The 24,286-nt window shown below is 44.7% G+C and overlaps 1 protein-coding gene across 11 annotated transcripts in view; it reads left to right on the top strand.

The window, feature by feature from the left end:
• Tdrd1 (tudor domain containing 1) overlaps positions 1-24,286 on the top strand; it is a 47,158-nt gene that overhangs the window by 12,687 nt on the left and 10,185 nt on the right. For 4 of the 11 annotated variants that reach the window (XM_021152234.2, XM_085833946.1, XM_021152233.2 and 1 more), the window contains exons 5-21: positions 45-150; positions 2,280-2,343; positions 3,209-3,316; positions 3,537-3,719; positions 4,144-4,287; positions 4,753-4,924; positions 5,875-5,961; positions 9,058-9,225; positions 9,340-9,447; positions 10,352-10,522; positions 11,808-12,050; positions 12,382-12,519; positions 15,221-15,331; positions 17,651-17,875; positions 20,167-20,436; positions 22,008-22,127; positions 23,390-23,506. In XM_021152234.2, coding sequence (XP_021007893.1) covers positions 45-150; positions 2,280-2,343; positions 3,209-3,316; positions 3,537-3,719; positions 4,144-4,287; positions 4,753-4,924; positions 5,875-5,961; positions 9,058-9,225; positions 9,340-9,447; positions 10,352-10,522; positions 11,808-12,050; positions 12,382-12,519; positions 15,221-15,331; positions 17,651-17,875; positions 20,167-20,436; positions 22,008-22,127; positions 23,390-23,506 — 2,535 coding nt within the window. The remainder of the gene's footprint in view (positions 1-44; positions 151-2,279; positions 2,344-3,208; positions 3,317-3,536; positions 3,720-4,143; positions 4,288-4,752; positions 4,925-5,874; positions 5,962-9,057; positions 9,226-9,339; positions 9,448-10,351; positions 10,523-11,807; positions 12,051-12,381; positions 12,520-15,220; positions 15,332-17,650; positions 17,876-20,166; positions 20,437-22,007; positions 22,128-23,389; positions 23,507-24,286) is intronic. The other 7 variants (XM_085833945.1, XM_085833942.1, XM_085833943.1 and 4 more) reach the window with 7 other exon arrangements.

The raw sequence follows: 24,286 nt of genomic DNA, 5'->3' as shown, positions 1-24,286 counted from the left end.
CCTCTTCTGTAATGCCTGAGACTGAGAAAGACTGTGCTCTACAGGGTCTCTGAGGTGCTCCCAGTGCAAGCAGACGTACTACTGCTCCACAGCGTGCCAGAGGAGAGACTGGTCTTCCCACAGCACCATCTGTAGACCTGTACAGCAAAGGTTAGCACTGGTGATTTCATTCTTTGGGGACAGTGAGCACAGGCAGTTCTGATAAGTGAGGCTTTAATGACTTAAGCAGGCCCAAGTTATGTACACGGCATTGCATAGCAAGATTTAGGACTGCAAATAATTTTTTTATTTTAGATTTATTATTTTGTGTGTATGTCTGAGTACCTCATGTGTATCTGGTACCGGAGGGAAGTGGTGAGCCTCCATGTGGGTGCTGGGAATTGAACCCAGGTCCTTTGCAGGGACAACAAGTGCACTCAACCACGGAGCCTGCTCTTCGTCCCCTCAAACACATTGTTAATGACTGGCGCCTCTTTGTGCTCTGCTTGTTGCCCACCATGTGTGCACTCCTGGATGCTAATGATGTCATCTGCGTAGTGCAGCAGGAAGCGTGGCTTGGAAGTAAACATGTTGTAATCGAATGGATTTTCTAGTTTATACTAGTTGTCTATGGGATGTAAGGATTGTATTTTACAGACAGGGATCCTTGCCAGGAGCCTATCCAGCCTGGAATGGCCTTGAAGTGGGACACAGCGTTGGACATGGCATTAAAGAGGGATGGCCTCCGGCCTTCTGGCTCTCTAGCTATGCTGAATGCTTGCTGATAACTTCCACAAGATTCTGAAAACTTGCTTGCTTATTCTATGGTTAAAAATTGCTGGCTGCTTTTCTCTTTAGCTCTGTGTATTTTTTAAACATTATAATACTCTGTGTTTAAATAAGCACTAGGGAAACTTAAGTCTTTTTTACTGTTCTGTACTTCATTAAGTGCTAAAACTTAACTCTTTATTAACTCACGCTTTAAAAGTGCTAACTTCTGGTCATTAACGCATACTATTTAGCAGCAGGGGATGAAGTCGAAGGTTTTATTGATGGTGCTACCTTCTCTGATGACTCAGCCAGAAGCCTCCATGGCTAAGCTGGATTAATAACTTTTTGTGAACCAGAGAGGAATGAAAGGAAGAGAATTAAGAAGCTTTATACAGGCAAATATGCACACACACATACACATTTAAACGTTCATACTCTGGCCAGGCCTGACTGCTGTCACAATCAACTCCACAAGTATTCATGCACGCTTACATACATACACAAACATATAGACAAACAGACATAGACATTTGGATGGATGGATGGATGGATGGATGGGGCAAAGCCCTCTAAGCCAAACCATTCAACCAACAACTTTATTTTCTCTGGTCTTTTATACCTTCTTAGACAACAAGTTCTTTAGAAAATTACCTCAGAAATAAAATTTTGTTATACAAAATGGGAATTACAGAACGATATGGTTGTTAAGTTCAAAGCCGTGTTTCATTCTATATGCTCATTACAAGTTCAAAGCAACAGTTTTTACATACATGGCCTTGCCTTAACATAGTGCATACTTGGGGCTTTATCCTTTGACTTAAATGTTTTTCCTTGAACACAAAATTGTCCCAAGTCTATTTCTTTTTTTAGTATGGTTACGAAACCTCATTGTATTCCTTCTTATGCAGCCTTTACTTACTAGTCTGAGGAGTGGGCACATTCTATTCTTGATTCTAACTTTATTACATCTTTCTAGCAACTAAGGCCATGTCTAAAAACTTTCTTCCTAAAACTATTTGAATCAAATCAGAATTTCTATAGAATCATTATCTGTTTGTCTATATAGCATCACTACAAGACAGTGCATCGTCTTAGGTCTACAGAAATCTACTAAAAAGGGTGGCTCAGTACCTAGTGATTGTTACATATTTGATAATAACAGGAAAAGCATATTAATAGCAGCAATCTTTCTTCAGATATAATCTTCTCGGCCTTGCCTAGAGAAGCAAATCCGTCATAGATTTTTGTCCATGGCAGAACCATCTCAGGAAGATCACCTGCTAGTTTTTAGCTTCTCCTAGATGGCTCTGGCAGATACTGAGACGTGGGCTATTTTAGGCTTCATATTGAGGCTTTTGAGGACATACACGGCATACCCCCATAGCTCATGGCAAGTCAGGGCTACTGTTCTCCACAAGATTTTTCCCTTCTAAGTTTTGTTGATTGAGAATTTAAAGAGACTGAGATTTGTGATGCCCCTCTTAAGTTTCTTTGTACTGTGAGTATTATAATCACTTGTTTTGTTACAGTTTGAACAAGCTTGAAGATAATAAATCACCATTTGAAACAAAGGCCATTGAAGTGAAGAGTGAGGTAGGATCTTTTTTGGCATTAAAGTAAATTTTAAATGTCCTTTATAAAGATATTTTGAACTAATACATCATGTCTGTATTTATAAACTAAGCAAAACCCCTTTAGTTCCACAGTGGTGGGGTGGGTGGCATAGTGTGCCTGCTTGGGGCTTTAGGGAATTATTTCCAATCTTTCCCCAAAATGTCCTTGAGCCAGCTGTGTTTCTGTTTGAAGTAATGTGGACTATTACAGAGCCTTTGCTTTGCAGCCCCACTAGCACAGTCTCTCCATCTGGGGTCTCCATCCTAGGCCTGTCTCTCAGGCATTGCTTTCTGTTAGCTCTCTTCCATGTAGGTAACTATTTGGGCCAAAGCATTCATAATACCACTGTGTTCAATTGGCATTCACAGAAAATTCTTACTTTTCTGTGGCTGGTAGTACCTTCTACTGAAAAAAATCCTCACTACAGTATCTATGCTTATAAAACACTAACAGGTAAACATCTGAACTTTTAAATGTTGCCTGGTAGAGTGACTCATGCCTGCAAACCTAGCATTTGAGAGGCTGAGGCAGTCGATAGCTTTGAGTTCTAGACTAGCCCAGGCTACCTAGTTTCAGGCCAGCCTGCATTGCAGAGTGAGAGTATCTCAAAAAATAAAACAAAAATTCATGAAAGTGAATGGATTCATCTGTGTAACTACCTGGAGGTTACCTCCTGCCGCCCACGTCCCTGCTCTGGACCCCGCGCTGTGTCCCCTGCCTGTAGAAAGTAGCCTCAGAGCCTCCCAGCTCCTGTGGTTTGTGACTGGTGTGTAAGAGTGAGACTTTGTGACCACGGCTCCAGTGGGAGCCAGGCTGTGTCAAGGCTGTGTGTGCTTATTCCAAGCAGGTTGACTGTCCCCCGGGAGTTACTAAAGAAATAACAGCGGGTGCTGAGAGAGTAATGTTCTCTGATTTGAGAAGTCTCCAACTCAAGAAAACCATGGAGATAAAGGTACTGGATTTGCTTCACATGAGAGATCTAAAGAACTGCTGGGGGTCATTCTTGGTTTGTTGTACTTGCATTGAGCTTACAGTGTCCCTAGGCATGGATGAGATCTGATTACATCAGTAAGACTGAAACCATGCACTGCTTTTCTCTATCTTAGTATAGAATTCAAGAAACTTATGCTTTCGATCTCTCTCTCTCTCTTTTCTTTTTTTGTCTTTGAAAGGGTACAGTTACTGAGTTCAAGCACCCGAGTAACTTTTATGTCCAGTTGTATTCTTCAGACGTTCTAGAAAACATGAACCAACTCTCCACGAGCTTGAAGGAGACATATGCAAATGTGGTGCCTGAAGATGGTTATCTTCCTGTTAAGGGGGAAGTTTGTGTTGCCAAGTACACGGTTGATCAGGTAACTAACCACTCACTGATGAATTGTTTAATAGAATGCTTCAGCTTACCTCACTGGGGCCAGCTCATGACAACGGAGCTATTAGAGCTGCCATCACCTGTCTTGGGGCAAACTCAGGTCACCCTAGGCATACTCCCTCCTGCACTGGCCCACCAGGCTCTGCTGCCTCAGTCCTGAGTGGCTGTGTACACACTGCTTGCTGGCCTTCAGAGTGGCTCTGTGTGTGTAGCTGAGTATGATTGTCACCTGGGCTAGAGTAATTTCAGAGTGCTAGAACATCTGAAGAGGTCCTAATTGGACCATTTCAGGGACTTCTCATCAAAATGGTGGTGAGTTTTTGGGTGCCTCTGGAAGAAACAGGAGCCTTTGTTTGCTAGGATTGTGAGCTGTGTTTAAAGCAGAGTGCTGCACATTTCCTTCGTAGACCTGGAACAGAGCCATAGTACAAGCCGTGGATGTGCTGCAGAGGAAGGCCCACGTCTTGTACATTGACTATGGGAACGAGGAGATGATCCCGATAGACAGCGTTCACCCGCTGAGCAGAGGCCTTGACTTGTTTCCTCCTTCCGTGAGTCCCTTCTCTGTGAACCCCTGTCAGCGTCCCCGCTGTCCTCCTGGGTCACTCACGGCCAGTGGGGATGGATACCCTGGGGCTGGCTCTCCTGTTGTCCGTCTCTAACTAAGTAGCATCCCTTGTGAGTAAGTAGCTTTTTCAGGCACATCTTGCTGGCTCTATAAAAATCAGTCATTTCTGTATTTATATAATATTGTAAAGAAGTCAGAATTGATGTAAAGGTAAAATTTGTATCTAATATCTCGTTCTGAAGCTTCAGTTACCAACAGTTAGCATTGCGGCAAAAGCATCAAAGAGGGTGATATAAGCACACTTAAGATGTTGTATCTGGTTAGGACTGACAGCTTTTGATGATCATTTTCATCATGAAATACATTCTTTTAAAAACTCTCTTTAAATAATTAATTAAAATTTTCATTTTTTTTCATTCCTGTAAGTAACTTGTACAAAATCTTTCAGGCCATAAAGTGCTGTGTGTCAGGCGTCATTCCCACCGCGGGCGAGTGGAGTGAAGGATGTGTTGCAGCTGTTAAGGCCCTTCTGTTTGAGCAGTTCTGCTCTGTCAAGGTCATGGACATCTTAGAGGAGGAGGTACTCACCTGTGCCGTTGACCTTGTTCTTCAGAGCTCAGGTAAGATGTGAGTCTTCCCTTTCACCTTTCCTAGTTCCCATCTGTTTCTCCGGGAGCACCAGAACCATGGAGTGAGCCAAGTGCCCGGGGTAGAGTCATTCCCATTGTGCAGAAATGGGGCTTTGAATTAGCTGTTCGTCCACACTGTGCAATCAGATGGTTTAGCAGGCCAGATGCGGCCAATAAGAGGCAACTACGTTATTATCCTTTTACTGCCCTCGTAATGGCTGCTGTGAGCTCTGCAGCTTTACAAGAGGAGACTGAGTGTCTGTGACCTGTTGACCCCGTGCATTTCCTGCAGCAGCCTCATGGATGTGCATAGCATTAGCATTAGTGTTCAGGTGAGGAGCAGACGCAGTCGGGGATCTGTCCTTCCTCAGTGGTTTACTATCTGTTGGAAAAGTGACTCCTCAGACTGAATTACTCACGGCCTCGGATTCCAAGACACTGCGCCTTTTCTCTCATAGAAAGGACATCGTGGGTGACGTGGTAGAACAGGAGCTTATACGTGGAAATGTAGTATGAAATCTATTCTTGTTCCTTTGACATATGTGTTTCATGTTGCAGCTTCAGCTTTGGGATGTGAGTTTATGTCAGCGATGGCCGCTCTGTTTTAGGCATGTAATCCTGTGCCTTTAACGGATTTCTTTGGATAAACTGGTTAATTTAAATGTGCTTTGGAAGTGATAGCTGAGTTTTCTATTATTTGGAATTTTGAAGATGAATCTTTTAGTGAACTTTTTAGTCAAGTGATTGGAAATTTTGTTTAAATTTTAAAAAGTATGTTTTTTTGGGTATTATTTTGCCTGTAATAATTGGCCTGCTGAAGCAAAGCCTAGCCATGTGTCCCTATAATGTCTGGGACACATGGCTGACTTGTTTCTTTTTCTTTGCCTGTGATGCTTTAAGTAGTGTCTCCGTAGAGATATATTTTCTGAATCACCTTTTAGGAAAGCAGCTGGACCATGTGCTGGTGGAAATGGGGTATGGAGTGAAACCCAGTGAGCAGAGCTCCACGGAGCGGAGTATGGACCACAGTGAGTACACAGGCTCACACTGACCCATGTCAGGGCCACTGCATAAAAAAGGGGAGTGCTCACTTAGAAACACACTTTCTAACCTCAGCCTTCCCTCCTGTCTCCTCTGAGTCTGTTTTGCAGATGAGTCCTAATAGGCTCTCATAAAGGGACACTTTAGCTTGAGGGCATTCCAGTGCATGCTGCCTTAGTGTGGTTGGTTCCAGACCTGGGTTTTTACCAGTAGCAAGGAGTTCTCTGAAATTCTGTTGTGGTTGGACAGTAGTTTTTTACTGCGTGTTCATGCATGTGTGCATGTTTACCTCAAGTTTAACAAGGGAATTAGAACCACCGTGAGCATCTTGCATTTACTTTGCTTTTATGGTCTGTTCCTCTTTTACTTTGTTCTTTGAATGTAGACAGTGTAGACACTGTCTTTTGTCCAGGGTAGAGGTGATACCATGTTGATGAGTATTCACCCCAAAGACAGACTGGACTGCCCTGAATCTGCCATCTCCTCTGGCCCCCTATCCTGTACCTGTTTACTTGGTTGCCAAGTCATTGTTGGCATTCCTCCCAAATATGCTTGCTTATATCTTTTACTTCCCTCCTTCCATCTTTTCTTACCTCTGTCTCTTCTACTTATGACAGTGGGGACAGCCCTCTGTGGTTATCTTTTGTCTCCAGCCTGAGTCCTATGGCGCTGGCCCTCATTCCCTAGAACAGAAATCTTGATGAGAAACATTGAGTATTTACCCCCTACAGAAGAAAACTAAACAAATGATCAAATGATCGTCTAGAAGTTGTCGTGCTTAGGAATAAATGCTGATGGTACAGAGTAAGGAAATAGAATGAAGTAAACCTGGGCCCGTGACAAGAAAGCTAGAAAGAGCACCAGAGCGGCAAGGGCTTCTGTTTAAGGGAGTCACTCTTCAGTAACTCGGACACGTTGGGGCTCCCGGCAGCGAGAAGCAGGAGGGCCCAGAGAGGTCTGTCCACTCTGCTAAGGTTCTCTGGAGGTATATAAAGGTGGTATGGAGGGAATTTTGTGGTCCACCCAGAAAGGTTTGGGTGGGGGAGAGAAAACTCCCCTGCAAAGGGGCCTGTGAGACGGGAACTGAGGTATGATGGATGTGAGCTTGAGGAAAAGGTACAGGGGGGGGGGGAAGCATAGAAAGTGTGAACAGGGCAGGCTGCAAGTACCTTCCCGGAGCTTAGTGATGCCTGTTAAAGATAGAGATGAGAAAGGAATGGAAGGTTGCTAACTGTCCTGCACAGTCTGGCCTCAAGCCTAACAGACCTGAACCTGCTGTGCTGTCCCTAGACCTGGCTGAGACACCTTTATACCCTGCCCATGGTGGGTTGAATGAAAATGGCCCCCCAGAGGCTCATATGTGTGAGTGCTTAAACACCAGGAGTGACTCCATTGGAAAAGAGTAGAAGGATGAGGAGGCGTGGCCTTGTTGGAGGAAGTGTCTGACTGGAGGTAAGGCTTGGAGGCTTCAAAAGCCTGGACCAGGAGCAGGCATTCTCTTTGTGCCTGTAGATCAGGATGTAGCTCTCTGCTTCCCTAGCATGTAGAGTGCCACCATGCTCCCACCATGCCCCTGCCCATGATGATAATGGGCTAACCCTCTGAAACTAAGCAAACCCCCAGTCAGTCCTTTGTCAGAGTTGCTTTGTACTCTTGACAGCAGTAGAAACCCTAACGGAGACACCGTCTCTCCCTGCTAACAGACCCTGCTGTGGTGGGTGCCTCTGTCCTTCCCGTAGAAGGACTCCAAGTGCCTATCACACTTGAAGATGTGAGACTCAGAAGAGCACAGACTACTTCATCAGCTCCTTCCCAGTTGCTTTCGTGTCAGAATCCATCCAGTAGGCGTTCAGCTTGTCGGTCTAGAGTGAGACGGCATAGGTCTGTGGTGAGATTCCTTGTGTAGCTCTGTTATCTGCTGCTTTCTGTGTCTGAGTTAAAACAGTGACCCTGACCTTGGTCTTTATCTGCACAATGTCTTCTTCCTGGTTCCTGTGAGGTAGCTGTTTGTTTTGCAGACTCCTGATAGTTGATAGCTTGCTGGCTTGTCTCCTCCTGAAACTCCCACCCTTAAAGATGTGGCAGTCTTGTACGCCATCCATTTTACTTTCAGTCCTCGGAGCTATCTTGCAGTCTGAGTTATTTTTTTGTGGTGTTCAAAGTCCTTCAGATTCTGTCAGCTCTGAGCCATGTGGTACTTACGTTACATCTTCCTCATTTGAACCAACAAATGCATTTTAAGTGTAATTTTCATTAAATTGAGTATATCATTGTAGCAAATGACTTTCTGTAGGGTTACATTTCACTGTGAAGTAGGCTCTGCTCTGTGTCTCTTCCATAGGATCAACTCTAAGTTGTATTTTTCTTGGTTCCTTAGAGGCCAAATATTTTATGAGAGAGCATTGTAGTTAGATCTGGTTCTGTAGTTAGATCTGGTTCTGTAGTTAGATCTGGTTCTGTAGTTAGATCTGGTTCTGTAGTTAGATCTGATTCTGTAGTTAGATCTGATTCTGTAGTTAGATCTGGTTCTGTAGTTAGATCTGGTTCTGTAGTTAGATCTGGTTCTGTAGTTAGATCTGCTCTGCGGTTAGATCTGACTCGGTGGTTAGATCTGCTCTGTGGTTAGATCTGACTCGGTGGTTAGATCTGACTCGGTGGTTAGATCTGCTCTGTGGTTAGATCTGCTCTGTGGTTATATCTGACTCTGAGGTTAGATCTGACTCTGCGGTTAGATCTGACTCTGTGGTTAGATCTGACTCTGCTGTTAGATCTGACTCGGTGGTTAGATCTGACTCGGTGGTTAGATCTGCTCTGTGGTTAGATCTGACTCTGAGGTTAGATCTGACTCTGCGGTTAGATCTGACTCTGCGGTTAGATCTGGTTTTGTTGATGCTGTGGTTTCCTTCTTTGGTGATGCAGAATTCCCTTTCTGAAGGTCCAGCACCCAGGTACCTGATTCCATCACGGACTGTTGCCCACTCAGTCTTTGGGCCTTCAAACATTCAAGTTCCCTAGTTTTCTCCATACTTTGGTACTGTTTTGTTTCTTTCCGTGATGCCAAGGTCTTTGTGTTTTCTGACAAGGTGCATTGGAGGACGTTGGAAGAGTGACAGCTGAGAACAAGATTGTGACAGACAGAAATGCCCTGATCCCCAAAGTGCTGACTTTGAATGTGGGTGATGAGTTCTGTGGCGTGGTTGCCCACATCCAGACACCAGAGGACTTCTTTTGTCAGCAGTTGCAGAGCGGCCGTGAGTCCATTTTCTTAGTTTGTTGTGTCGCCAAAGTGTTCCCTGAGACTCAGCGTGCCCCCCTGAAGACAAGAAACGACATTTCTGTGTCTGAGGTATGCTTTGTGTCCACAGACAAGCTTGCGGAGCTTCAGGAATCCCTCAGTGAATACTGTGGCCATGTGATTCCACGCTCTGACTTTTATCCAACCATTGGGGATGTGTGCTGTGCTCAGTTCTCAGGTGAGAATGGTTTTACATACAATTGGGTAAAGCCCCAAATCTTTGATTCACACCGATTAGCCCCACTTGGCCTTGAATGATAACATGCACCAGTGATGTCCTAAACAAGTCCAGTCAAACTAGATCAAAGCAGTGTGGTGTATGCTTCCCACGTCACGAGCCTGCATGTACGGTTTCTGTTGGTCCCTTACTGTTATATGGAGATGGACCCTGACAGGAGTGTGGTCTCTAGAACCTGGCACTCCCTTCTTTGTGAGCTTTGTTTGAGGCCTCTGTCACTCCACAAGTTTTGCTTTGTGGAAGCCTAGTTGTGTGACTGTTGCCTCAAGGGCTGCCCTGCCTGCTCACTCAAGAGCCCAGCAGCTCAGAACCCACCAGTGCCTTCACTTCTGTAATTATGTAGCCCACTGTTCTAGAACTAGCCTTCCTGGTACCTTAGCAAATAATCAATGGACCGTGGAGAATCGTGTGGTTAGAACATGCTCTCACCCCTGCTGAGCTACCTACTGTCTATCTGTTGGAGAAACAAGTCATATAAATTCATACTTACATGATGTGCTGTGGCATGGTGCTTAATCTTCATTGTCAGCTTGATTAGATCTCACACCAGAGAGTGACCTCTCTGCCCCACGGGGCCCCAACCTGACCCCATGAGCAAAATCGGTCTTTTTTCCTTTGAGTTCTTTATCAGGTATTTGGTTGTTGGGGGGCAGGGCTGTAAGCAAAGCAGTTACTAAGCTAAGTACAGTGGTCCTGCTTTGGGAAGGTGAGGCTTCTGGTAGTCTTTAGTGAGCACGCCTGCTGAGTACTTGGCATTGTGGCAGAATGTACATATAGCCATCTCCAGTTGGGGAGCACTTCTGCAGGCCATAGAGTCTCTGAGACCCCTTTCTCCTTGTTGCAGAGGATGATCAGTGGTACCGCGCCTCGGTTCTGGCCTATGTTTCTGAAGAATCTGTCCTGGTTGGATATGTCGATTATGGGAACTTTGAGATTCTCAGTTTGAAAAGACTTTGTCCCATAATTCCAAAGTTGTTGGATTTGCCGATGCAAGCTCTAAATTGTGTGCTGGCAGGTATGGAATGCTGTGGTCCTCTCATTTTCAGATATCACAACATGAGAATGGACATGTGAGCATACATGTGGTGCAGACACCTGCGTGTTGGAGCAGTGAGAGCCCCAAGGTCAAACTGTGCAGGTGCCTTATCCATAGCATCTCGGGCTTCTTCCTGCATTGATAAATCGTCTTCAGTGAGGTCTGCAGTTGTACCATTATTGCAGGTTGTATCTGATGTCAGACAGTTCAGAGTGTTGACACTGGTGTTCTGTTAATTATTTGGACTGCATGTGTATTCTTTCCAAGTTTTCCTTGGATGCATTGCAAGACAGTACTGCAGAGTGACCTCCATAGGGTACGCTCCCCGGGTGATGAGGTGCCATGACTATGTGTCTTGTTCTATCTGTGGGACATACTGTCTCCTCTTTTGTGGAAGGGGTTGAGCTCACTTGTGCACTCCCTCAGGCGAGAGTAAGTCCTGTTACACACTAAACTCAAGAGACACTGAAGTAGCACTCGCCTGTGGACTTTTCCACATCTCATCATTCCCTTCCCTGGGAGAATCTGAGCTTTGTTCTTTTTGGGCGGGGGGGGGGGGGGCGAGGAACGGGGCTAGGCTGCTTCAGCTTTAGTTTCTATACTGACTTTAGTCTATGCCTTTGAATTATTGGCAATATTGATTTGTATTTATGAAAAACAAAAGAAAACCCCACAAAACTTCACATTAATATGTAAAGCCGGTATTCCTTCCTGGATTGTTTATACCTTTCTGATTAGTCACGTTATTGAGCTATAATTTAGACATTGTAGGAGTTCTTGTTTTAGGTACAGAATTCAGGATGTTTTTTGTTTGTTTATTTTTATTCTTTTAGTAAACTTAAGTAGGTTGTACATGCTAACCAGCACCTGTCTGAGGACATCATAGCTTAGAAGCTCATGTGTCTGAGGACACCCCATCATAGCTTAGAAGCTCATGTATGTTTTACAGGTCAGCCTGTTCCAGGAAATGACTAATGTTTCTCTATAGATTTGGCTTTCTGGACATTTTCTATCAATGGATTTAAGGTGGTTATGTTTGTTTGTTTGTTTGTTTGTTTGTTTTACATTGAGGTCCAGAAGTATTTTTAATGTGGCTATTTTTCATGTTTATACAATCTTGCTGCTCAGATGGGACATTTTGGTTCCAGTGTTTGGCATAGATTTGTTTCTGAGGAAACCTTTATTGTTTTTGAGGAAATGAAGTTGAATGTGTAATGCTTGTTTTAGGAATTATTTTAATATCCTTTTAACGATTGTTGGTTAGGCGTGAAGCCATCATTAGGAATTTGGACTCCAGAAGCTGTGTGTGTCATGAAAGAGATGGTACAGAACAGGATGGTCACAGTGAGAGTGGTGGGCATGCTGGGGACCAGGGCCCTGGTGGAGCTCATCGACAAGTCGGTGACTCCTCACATCAGCACTTCTAAAGCTCTCATAGACTCGGGCTTTGCCATCGAAGAAAAGGACGTAGTGGCAGATAAAGGCAGCAGTATGCACACAGCCAGTGGTAAGTAGGCTGAGCCCAAGAGTGCATGCATGGGCCAGGGCTTCAGGGGAGCTGGTGTGTGGGTGCCTCTTTCCCTTGCTAACTGAACAGTCACATAAGTACACCTCCCACCATGCAAACCTCGGGGTGTTGGAAGTTTGATTAGTCAGAGATGGATGACCCTCAATGACCAGCTTAATTGCAATCCTCAATGGTAGGTTCACTTTCCTATAAAGACACCAGAATGTCAGTGGAAATTGAGCTGTCCTAGATCCTCCACAGCCCTGCCAGTGACAGCCCTCCCCTCACAAACTGTCTCCTCCCTGTGAAAAACATTCAGTTATTTTCACAGTTCCCTTGGCCATAGAAGGACCAGCAGAGGCGTTGGAGTGGACGTGGGTGGAGTTCACTGTTGACGAGACAGTGGATGTGGTGGTCTGCATGATGTACAGTCCCGGGGAGTTCTACTGCCACTTTCTTAAAGACGACGGTAAGCTGGCTTGATGAGTTGTTGGTTCTGGAGTGTGTGGTAGTTACCGTGTGACACGAGCTCTTTGCAAGCAGCCAGGCACAGAGGGACTTGATGGCACTTAGTTTCCGTTATTGCCTTATGGCCATTTTAGATATCACGGCATATCACCTAACATCATTGTTGGAAATTAAGTCTGTCTGTTGATCTGATGGACTGTTACATTTATAGAAACCAAATGCTGTATCAAGAGTGCAGTGTAGGGGTCACTGGGAGGGGACAGTGTAAAGTGAATAAGTGGGGGGGGGGAAAGGAGTGCAGGGTAATGGAGGTCACACAATGGAGGAGTGCAGGGTAATGGAGGAGTGCAGGGTAATGATTGTCACAGACCCACTCTGGGAGACAGCTTATCAGGAAGAACCAATGTTCCAGGCTCCCAGAATGCTCCTGTGCTCCTTCGCCTGGCCTTACCCATGCCACCTCCTTCAGAAGGAAGTGGAGTCTGGCTGCATTTGATTGTCCTTGGTTTTGAACCTCATAGGAAACAAAACTATACAATGTATACTTTTAGCTTTGCCTTGGTTACTATTTCTTAACATTGTTACAGGTACTTGGAGCTTGTTTTGCTGTTGTTGCATAATATCCCATTGTATAAGTGAACAGCAGTTTTTAAATCTGTTTGGTCTTGCGCTCGGCTCGTGGCTAGCTTTGCAAAGATGCTACTGTGAACATTGTCTCATCCTAGTGTCCCTGCTGAGGCATCAGTACCAGCCTACCTTTTTTCTCATTCCCCATGATTCTGACAACTGTCACTTGGAGATTTCTATCTGTCCTACTTCTCACACTTTATATTTTTTGCACTGTAAAAGTTGAATGAGCATTATTGAGTTTAACTTTTCTAGATCCATTTTTTTCTGCCAAATTAATACCTTAGACTAGATAAGTAAGTCCTTGTCTGACTCTCAAGTTCTGAGATGCATGGTGTCTTCATTTAGAATCACCTGGGAGATGGACTACTATGTCATGTAGAACAAAACTCAAGGTGCTGGAGAGATGCTTGGTGGTTAAGATACTTGCTGCTTCTACAGAGGACCCAGGTTTGGGTCTAAGTCTCCGCATTGTAACTCACAACCATCTGAACTCCAGTTCCAGGGCATTGGAATTTGATGCCCTCTCCTACCTTCCGTTGGCACCAGGCATTCGCATGGTGTATGCACATGCAGCAGAACACTCATTCACATAACTTAAAAATAAATAAACCTAAAAATAATCACAACTTAAAATTTCCTTTTATTTACTTTCATAGGTGACTGCCAAGCATATGGTACAAAACTTAACACTACCAGAGTTTAGTGGAAATCAAGACACCCCACCCCTCTCCTCATGGTCCTCAGTTCTTTTTTTTCAGAGGCAGAAGCAGCCTGATATGTGTTCCTTTTATGTACATAACTTTCACGCTTTTTATTCCTTTCTTACTATGCTTTTAATGTATACACTTTGTATTTGCGTAGGTGGTGTGGTGAGTTCTGCACACCCCTCACCGAGCTTCTGTGTGGCTAACCTGGGAGACCAGCGCTAGGTTGTGTTAGGGTCCAGTTGCTGTCCTTTTCTGTTCTAGGCTACAGTGCAGGATAACCAGCAGTCTCAGGGCTGTTATTTTTTGTAGCTACATTGTTGCCATCTGTGTGGTTTTATCTTAGTTTAACAGAGGTGACAATAGAGGTTCCAGACCTAATATTCTGAGTTTACTCTGATACTGTTCCTTTTTAAAACTTGTGTGGGCATTTGCCTGCATGCTGTGCACTACATACATGCAGTGCCTATGTGGACCACAAGAGGGGACCAGCAGGAGTTACAGATGGTTGTGAGCGCTGGGCGCTAGGAACTGATGTGGGTCCTCAGTGGATCCTAACCACTGAGCCATGTCTCCAGCCCTAAATCACATCCTTGGGACAAACTGCAGTCACAGTGATATGTCAGTGGGTGACTGTGCTTTGGAAAGTCCAGGCGTCCCATGTGAAGCTAAGCAGAGACTCCCATGCTCTTGCATGCTTGTGTTATCCATTTCTCTGAGTGCCCTTGCTCATCTGAAAGTGGAAGGTGATCTTTCATTAGAATGCCTGTTTCTGTGGCAGCCTTTGCCATAATTCAGAGGAGCTTGCTTGCCTCTGGCTTGTATAGCTGCTTGGGTCCCTATTCTGTAGACGCCGAAGCCATTTGTGTCTTTGCTGTTTGTCCTCAGTAGCTTGCTGTCCGTCTCTGCTTCCCGCTAGGAGATTGCTGGCTGCTTGTGGTTCTGTACAGTCTTCCATTAGAGACAGCCTCACCTTCCTCTCAGTGTATTGTGCTGCAGATTTGCCTACAGAACTTCCATCAGAGCAGTAACTAAACTTAGCATTTAGTAATTACATTTACTTTTTAGGGCAGTATTAACTTCATGGGTTTGTATGAAGTTGACGTTCAAACCTTGTGGTGGCATACAGATGGTACTGCCAAGCTATATTGTGCCCAAGAAGTCACTGGTTTTCAGTTTATTAGGAATTTAACTGAATATTGCTGTATTGCCTGAGGAATTTTGTGAAGGAAACAGCATGTGGTGTAGTTATCAGGTGTTTGGGGCATACTTGAGATGTTCATGGTGGAAAATGTTCTCTGACATTAGAAGGCAAGGGTGGTTAATGGTTATCTCTAACAGTCTACGTTCTCTGTGTTGTGTTTTCAGCCTTAAAGAAGCTTGATGACTTGAATCAGTCCTTAGCAGACTACTGTGCACAAAAGCCGCCCAATGGCTTTAAGGCAGAGATAGGGCGGCCTTGCTGTGCCTTTTTTTCAGGTAAGTTTGACTTGGTGTCAGTGACTGTGTGGATCTTCTTGTCTCTAACACTCAGACCTTGTTCCAGTGCATTTCTTCTTCCCGTTTTAAGCACGTTTTCATAATCAAAATGAGAGGAACTTTTATGATGCCTTCTCCCTAAGGAGCCTTGAAGTGATGATGTCTGGCCTTAGTGCTACATGTCCCATACCACGGAGCATTTCTGATAGCTTTGGGCTGTTCGTTACATGGTGTATTAGTCAGTGTTTCTATTCCTGCACAAACATCATGACCAAGAAGCAGTTGGGGAGGAAAAGGTTTATTCAGCTTACATTTCCACTTTGCTGTTCATCACTGAAAGAAGTCAGGACTGGAACTCAAGCAGGTCAGGAAGCAGGAGCTGATGCAGAGGCCATGGAGGGATGTTCTTTACTGGCTTGCTTTCCCTGGCTTGCTCAGCCTGCTCTCTTATAGAACCATGACTGCCAGCCCAGAGATGGTCCCACCCACAAGGGGCCTTTACCCCTTGATCACTAATTGAGAAAAATGCCTTACAGTTGGATCTCATGAAGGCATTTCCTCAACTGATAACTCCAGCTGTGTCAAGTTGACACAAAACTAGCCAGTACAATTGACCCCTTGTCAACTTGACACACAAACACATCACTAGTAAGCCTCAACCCTTACATTCATATTAATCCCCAAGATCTAAATAACTTTAAAAGTCCCACAGTCTTTACATATTCTTAAAATTTCAATCTCTTTAAAATATCCATCTCTTTTAAAATCCAAAGTCTTTTTACAATTAAAAGTCTCTTAACTGTGGGCTCCACTAAAATAGTTTCTTCCTTCAAGAGGGAAAATATGTCTGGGATTCAACTCATGATCTTCTGGGCTCCTCCAAGGGCTTGGGTCACTTCTCCAGCCATGCCCTTTGTAGCACACACGTCATCCTCTAGGCTCCAGATGTCTGTACTCCACTGCTTCTGCTCTTGGTGGTCATCTCATGGTACTGGCATCTCCAAAACACTGCATGACCCCTTCAGTCCTGGGCCATCAATTGCAACTGAGGCTGCACCTTCACCAATGGCCTTCCATGACCTCTCACAGTGCCAAGCCTCAGCTGCTCTGGGTGACCCCTTCATGCCTTCAAAACCAATACCACCTGGGTGACCCTTACTCATTACCAAGTCCAGCCACAGCACAAAGTACAACTTTGGCTATCTCTGGAACACAGTCACTGTGCTCTCAAAAAATACTTCCCAGAAGATGTCACCTCAATGATGCTGGTCTCTTCTCAATCACCGCTAATTTCTTAGCTCCAGCTAACCAGCATCAATAGTCCCAGTAGTACAATTTTTTTTTGCTCTAGTAGTTCTGGTATCTTGTTAATCACAGCTGATTCTTCAGCCCCAGCTAACCAGAACCACAGAATCTTCACAATAAAAACAGCAATGGCCCTGAAAAGAGTCTTTAATCTTCCCTCTGAAATTTCACAAGCCAGGCCTCCATCTCCTGCATTGTCCTCAACATTATCTTCCAAGCTCCTACACAACATTCCACAGAGCTCTTAACACCGAATGGATCTTCTGGCCCAAAGTTCCAAAGTCCTTCCACAGTCCTCCCCAAAACATGGTAAGGTTGTCACAGGAATACCCAACTCCTGGTACCAATTTGTCTTAGTCAGTGTTTCTATTCCTGCACAAACATCATGACCAAGAAGCAGTTGGGGAGGAAAGGGTTTATTCAGCTTACATTTTCACATTGCTGTTCACCACTGAAAGAAGTCAGGACTGGAACTCAAGAAGTCAGGAGCTGATGCAGAGGCCATGGAGGGATGTTCTTTACTGGCTTGCTTTCCCTGGCTTGCTCAGCCTGCTCTCTTATAGAACCATGACTGCCAGCCCAGAGATGGTCCCACCCACAAGGGGCCTTTACCCCTTGATCACTAATTGAGAAAAATGCCTTACAGTTGGATCTCATGAAGGCATTTCCTCAACTGATAACTCCAGCTGTGTCAAGTTGACACAAAACTAGCCAGTACACATGGCAACACTTTTACCCTTTCTCATTTTACCAAATAACAGCAAAGCCTCTGGCCCCTGAGCAGTAAGAATGTCATAGTCATTTCCCACTTCCATGTTTTATTTTGTAGACTATGAATGGAATTTTTTATTGGATGTCAGGGTGTGAGACTGTAAAATGTCTGGGGACATGTTCTAAAAATGGACCTTGGGAATTCTCAGTCTAGGGATTTTTGAAGAAAAACTAAAAGTTGTAATCTATAGAAGAGAAAAAATTTATCAACTTTGCTATAGAAAGTGTTTTTTTTTCTAAGAGGAAATATTGAATGTGAAGGAAAAAGAAATGTCAGAGACTCTGAACTGCTTCCAGGTGACGGCAACTGGTACCGGGCTCTAGTCAAGGAGATCTTACCAAGTGGGAATGTTAAAGTACACTTTGTGGATTACGGAAATGTTGAAGAAGTTACCACAGACCAACTCCAGGCGATATTACCACAGTTCTTACTACTTCCATTTCAGGGGATGCAGTGCTGGCTAGTAGGTAGGTGTCAACAGGCGCTTCTCACACCTTGGAGAACCAGCACTGTATGGTATGGGTGTCCTTCATTACCTTCCAACTTGTCATAACCTTCCAACTGAGCTAGAAAAGCCCACCGCACATTACACAATGTAGGAACATACTTAGTATTTTGGCAAGAATACTCAGGGTGGTATGAAGGAGTTTCTTTTCTGGGAAAAGTTTTAGTTCTGGGAGTGAAACTCACAGGCTGTCTAGAAGAGTTTTTGCAGGACTCTGAGACCCTCAGATAATAGTGGATTCTGGCATTTACTTCTAGTTGTTTATTCTAAAGCAACCTGGAAATGGCTGCAAGGAACTCATCCCAGGGCTGTTACTGACAGTCTGTCACTTGCAGAGCCTGCCACAGAGGATGACTGTAACATGATCTATGTCAGGATAGTGAGTGGTCCTCTTAACAGTGGCTCTGAGGCACTGGGCCAGGCCTGAGACTGAAGCTGTGCCCAGGCCTTTGCTGTCACCCTACTGCTGCTAAGATGTGTTACACTCACCACTGTGATGCGGGGGAGGAAATTGAGTTACATCACTATGGGGGGGGCAGCATCACTATGCAGGGAGGGGGGGGGGGTGCCAGGGGCCAGCTCTGCTACACACTGGCTGCTGGGAGAGCTAGCAAGTTATTTAATCTGCACACTTCTGTTTTCCTATCTGGAGAAGAAAAGAAGTAAGGCCACACAGAAGCAGCATGGTTCGGCAGCTTGTCAGGGATGTGACCTGACACCTCGCTTTTGAGCATGCTTGTTGCTGCCTTGTTCTGCTGAGACCCGGTCTCTGTGGTCAGGACCTGGAACCTAGCAACTGTTCTGCCTTATCACCTCTTTTGCTGGGATTCCACGCATGTGTCCCCATGCATGTAAACATTTAACAGAGTCTGTATATGTGTGCAGACATGTGTGTATATGTGTGCAGACATGTTTCCATTTGCATTCATGGTCATGGGAGCAGCATGGCACCGAGGCCTGGGCAGTAGTGTCAGCTGCTCAGCATTCCACAGAACCTCTTCAGCCCAGGAACCTGGTGACTTGGGCCGTACAACAAGACCCTTACTTGAAGACCCCTATTTCTGTGGAAAGTGATCCCAGATTCTTAACAGTGCCCATGTTGGGGAGCACAGATGTTCCTGAGTCCTGTTTTTGTCTGTCTGTCTGTCTTTGTGACAATCCTGTTGTGATGAGACACATGACATCACTCTGTCTCCTAAATGTGCAGTAGGTGTGCTTGAGGCCTCTGTTCTTATTAAAGACTATATCATCCTGTGTTCATACATGTATGTGTACTCACATGTGCACATATATATGATACATTCATGCAGGCACATGCATGGCGTCTGTGGTAAGGACAAGAAGACAACTTTTGGGATTCAGTTCTCTCCTTCCACTGAGAACCAAAAATCAAATTCAAATGCTCAGGCTTTGGTGGCAAACACGTTCACCTGTAGAGCCATCTTACCCCAGATTGTTCTTAATCACCATATGCCACGCCAGTGTGCTGCTTAAGATGTGGCCCTCAGACCAGCAGCTTCAAAGTTCCAGACAAGCAGGAACTTGTCTTAAGAGCTCAGATTTATAAGTCAGGTGGTGGCGGCACACTCCTTCAATGCCAGCACTCGGAAGGCAGAGGCAGGCAGATCTCTGTATGAGTTCCAGGACAGCCTAATCTATACAGAGTTCCAGGACAGCCTGGAGAAACCCTGTCTCAAGAAAACAAAAACAAACTTCAGATTTATAGTCCCCACTCCAGACTTAAATGAGGAGCTCTGGAGGGAGCCTCCACATCTGTCGGACAGGTGCTGCGAGTAGTCTCAGATGCACAGTCACGGCTGGAAACCCACCGAAAGGACGGACAGATGAGAATCCAGGTGACCCCTGGCTCCCACAGGCTCAGCTGTGCTCTCCTGGGCAAGTGAGGCCCTGCCTGCCTCAGAATACAAGGGAGTAAGCCCACGTTGCTCAGAGCACTAGGAACTGTGCAAAGCTTCTTTGATCCATTGGCAACTTCTCGTTAGTCACATCACTGCACAAGCAAAAGCCCCCCCTAAGAGACAGTGACAGCACACATCTGTTCCTGGCGCAGTGCTGCTCTCAGTCCCTGAAAGTCTGCACTGTGTTAGCAGGTACAGGGTCTGTGACTTGACCACATCCTGTGTAACTTTTGAGAAGTTGTAAGCTAAGTGTAAGGACCCAGTCCTGCCAACCATCAACATAAGCTCACTGCATGCATAGACTTTTCTTTAATGTTTTTTCCTTACTTCTCAGATATACAGCCCCAAAACAAGCATTGGACAAAAGAGGCCATAGCAAGATTTCAAGCATGTGTTGTGGGGCTCAAACTCCAAGCCAGAGTTGTGGAAATCACTGCGAACGGCGTGGGCGTGGAGCTCACCGATCTTTCCACTCCCTACCCCAAAATCATTAGTGATGTGCTCATCACAGAGCAGTTGGTCTTAAGGTGTGGTTCACCACAGGACTCACTGATGAACAGACATGCTTATCAACAGAACCAGATCGACAGCCACGGGGTGCAAGGTGATGCCTTTAAACCGTCTGCCGTTCAAGTTCATGTTAGGGTTTGCTTTGCTCTCTAACACTTTGGTTACAGCACACAAGTGGGTTTCATTGAAATTTCTATACATAACATTGCTCTTAATTGCCTACATTTGCCATCCCTCATGTTTCCTGGCTGCTTCCTCTGGTCTCCTTCCTGAGTCCATTTCTCTTCTGCCTGCCTTCCTTCTTTATTACATTCATTCTTTCCTTTTTAAAAATATATAATTTATTTTTATTTTGTGTTCATGAATGTTTTGCTTGCATGTATGTCTGAGGTGTCAGAAGCCCTGGAACTGGAGTTAATGCAATTATGAGCTCTAGGCAGGCTCTCACTGTGTAGCCCTGGCTGTTCCAGAATTAACTATGTAGACTAGGCTACCTTTACCCTCACAGAGATCTGCTTCCCAAGTACTGGGATTAGCGGTATGCACCATCATGCCTGGCCTCTCCTCTGCTTTACACACACACAACATATACACACACATACATAGTGTGTGTGTGTGTGTGTGTGTGTGTGTGTGTGTGTGTGTGTGTGTGTGTTGGGGGGTGTTTATAGTAAGTCTAAATTCTACATGTAAGAGGCTATGGTGGTATTCTTTCCCCTGCTGGTTGGTGATATTCCTGTGCAGAGAACCACTGAGTGTGTGTAAGGGCGTTGCTGAGGCAGTCTAGGACTGTCCCTTGTACCACTGAGCCCTTGCCTAGGACTGCTTCTGGAAAGGTGTGTCTTATTTCCCCTAGCTGTTCAGAGTTTCAGATCCCAAGATCCATGTTTGCTCTTGAGTGGATGTCACCGTGTTTCTGTGTGGCTCTCCAGCTTCCATACGTAGTTTAGGGTTATTTTTTTCTAGTTCTATGAAGAATGCGTTTTTGAATTATGATGAGGATTACGTTAAAACTGTGGAAGGCTTTGAATAGTGAAGTCGTTTCACAGTATTCACTCTGCTGATCCCAAGCATGCGAGGTCTGTGCTGTTTACTTTTTACCTGGACAGAAAGCTCCTGGTTTGAGGGGCTGCATTGTTACCATGCTGGGAACGGCACTGTGGCAGGAGTGTGAGGTTTTCATAATCAGGAAGCAGACAGGTGAAGGCTGGCGTCCCTCTCAGTTTCTTGAGAGCCTTTGTGGAGTCCATTGGATGGACCGCCCTCCACTCAGGTGGCCATCTCTCCTCAGGTAAACCTCACCAGAAAAGTAGGATTGTTTTCAAACAAACTTTCATTTTAGATTTAGTTGTTAGATAAGTGTGCATTGTACAGATATGTGTAATTTAAGGTTTGGCCAATTTGAAGGATTACATTCACTATGCGTTAGAAATGTTCTGCAGGAGTGCATCAGCTGGGCGTCCTGGTTATTGAGTGACTCTGTAACATGCACTTCTGAGTTGAGGAAATTGATTTGTGAAGCAGACGCCCAACATGGGAGCTCTGAGGTGTTAATAGTCATTGATGAACAAACTTACTGAATGCATATATTACTGAGGAGAAAAGAAAGCTGTGTGCATTTAATTTTATGTATAGTTAATGAGCCTGTGCCCCCTGTGTTTCTAGCCAGCCTTTCAGCAAAGCAGTGGAAGACAATGGAATTGCCAGTTAACAAGACTATAGCAGCAAATGTACTAGAGATCATAAGCCCAGCCTTGTTCTACGCCATCCCCAGTGAAATGTCAGGTGAGGAGCCGTACTGCTGCTGCGTGCCTCTGCCTCTCAGCTGTGCAGAGCAGGTCCTTCGGGGAGCTCTGTCGGAAGTGAGGGTGCAGAAAGGAGGGTGATGCTTGTCAAGGAGTATAACCCGGAAGACAGAGGGTGTGTCCTGTGTTCACCTCCACAGCAGCCTGGCTGTAGTGTAATCTGTAATGTCCTAGAGCAAGAAGTGCCCCTAATTTTTACATAACTTATTATTTAAAACACATTATCTATATTGAATTGTATTTATTAAGCTAAAGTTCAACTACATAAGTGAGAACCAACCAGAATTATTTCTAGAATTTTATTACTCTTAGTAATCAGTTAATAATCATAGCTTTTTTCATCAGCTTTTTATCTACATAGGTTATTTTTAGATGAGGGTATAGGTTGGCCTAAGAGAGTTTCTCAATACTCAGGCAGCATTTTATGACTGTTTGTATACTCTGAATATGTTGTATGTAATAAAGTGAGTTTAAGGATTACTCTTCAGCTGTAGTGTAGACGGTCACAACAGCCTGAGCTCTGCTTGTCACTTACACAGATTAAAGGTGGTTTGTTTTGTTTTTTCTGATTTTGGGAAGAAAGTCTAAAAGTGGTAATTTACTATACTTCCTGAACTGGTAATTTGAAGCAGATGTTATTCTTTCATTGTTAAAGTAGATGTGAACAGACACTCCCAGCATACTCAGCTGACTCTTCAGTACCACAAGGATGGTTTCACAGACACTAAGAGATTGCTTGATTGTAAACTTCCATTAAACAAGAAGATAAACTAGCAAACCAGCCTTCATGACTGGGCTCCAGTGTGGAACACTTCTCTTTCTGAACAATACAGCTACTTAGGGATGATGAGAGAGGCCCAGCTCTTGGTAGCAGGCCTCCTCCCCCGAGTCCCCTCCACGGAGCCCACATGGCAGAAGGAAGAAAGAACACTCCTAGAGTTGTCCTCTCACCTCCACAGGGTGCCGTGACATCCCCATTATAAGTAAATATAAAATGAAATTAATAAAATAGAGTAATTTTTTATAGAGGGAGCACACTAGCAGAATCACCCTCGTTAGGAAATAGGCCTCCCCGAGGCTCCTCATAGTTCAAGTCTTTCTGCAGAAGGCAACCAGTAGTGTATCTGTTTAAACACACTGTGTATTTTAATGTGCACAGCTCTTGTCTTGATTGGACTTGAGATTCTTTGTATACTGTCACTACTGGGGATTTGCTCACAGTGAAAATTGCTTGTATTTCAGAAAATCAAGAAAAGCTGTGTGTGTTAACGGCTGAATTGTTAGAACACTGTAATGCTCAGAAGGGCCAGCCAGCCTACAGACCACGGACAGGAGACGCGTGCTGTGCTAAGTACACAAGTAATGCCCCTTTTATGTGAAGCACTGCAGGGAAAGGTCTGTTGTCTTTTGGGGAGCTGATGTAGATTTTGGTAACCTCAACACATTTCATTTGGTTAAGCTGAGAAAGACAGATTGTGATTTAATTTATATTCTGGAGTCATCTGATTTTTCCATTCTATGTAGGTTATTGTTAGATAAGAGTATAGATACACTCAGATAACCAGCTCCAAGTACCAGTGCTCTGTCTGGTGGGTCACTGGTGCACAGTCTTCCATACTTTAGGAGATGCATAGGAATGGACCACCCAGAGGAGAATTAGATTATCTCAGGACAGGCTTGTTTAACATTCCACGTCAACAAACTGCATCGCTAATATAAGTAGCGCTTGCAGAGGATGTCCTGGCTTGTTTCTGGGGTTGGAGGAAGATGGCAGAGGTGCTGTGGGGTATGGGCGGACACCTTTCCTACTGTTTCCTGGGCAGAATGGCAGCCAAGCAGGTCAAGAACAGAGTGCCCAGTTGCTTCTTGTCACAGCCAAGGTTAAAGTATGGAGTCTTTTATGGGCTCTCCCATGCTCATAACCACCTGCCTGTTACGTCTTGGAGGTCTCATAAAGGCAGTTCGTCCACAGATGTCTGGTAGGCCGTTAATGGGGCAGAATGATGTCATATTCAGTGATGTTCTCTATCACCTTGTTAGTGACGTCACTTCTATCTTACTGTTGTGTGACATCTGGCTGCACTTGCCTCCATTTGTGTTGCAGTGAAAGTTAAGGCATGACATGGTATGTAAGACCCT

The sequence above is a fragment of the Mus caroli genome, unplaced genomic scaffold, assembly GCF_978045245.1.
Source record: "Mus caroli unplaced genomic scaffold, Mus_caroli_1 scaffold_20, whole genome shotgun sequence".
In the NCBI taxonomy this organism is placed as follows: Eukaryota; Metazoa; Chordata; class Mammalia; order Rodentia; family Muridae; genus Mus; species Mus caroli.
Note: the sequence above shows the minus strand (reverse complement) of the source record. Positions and strands in the feature narration are given on the sequence as shown.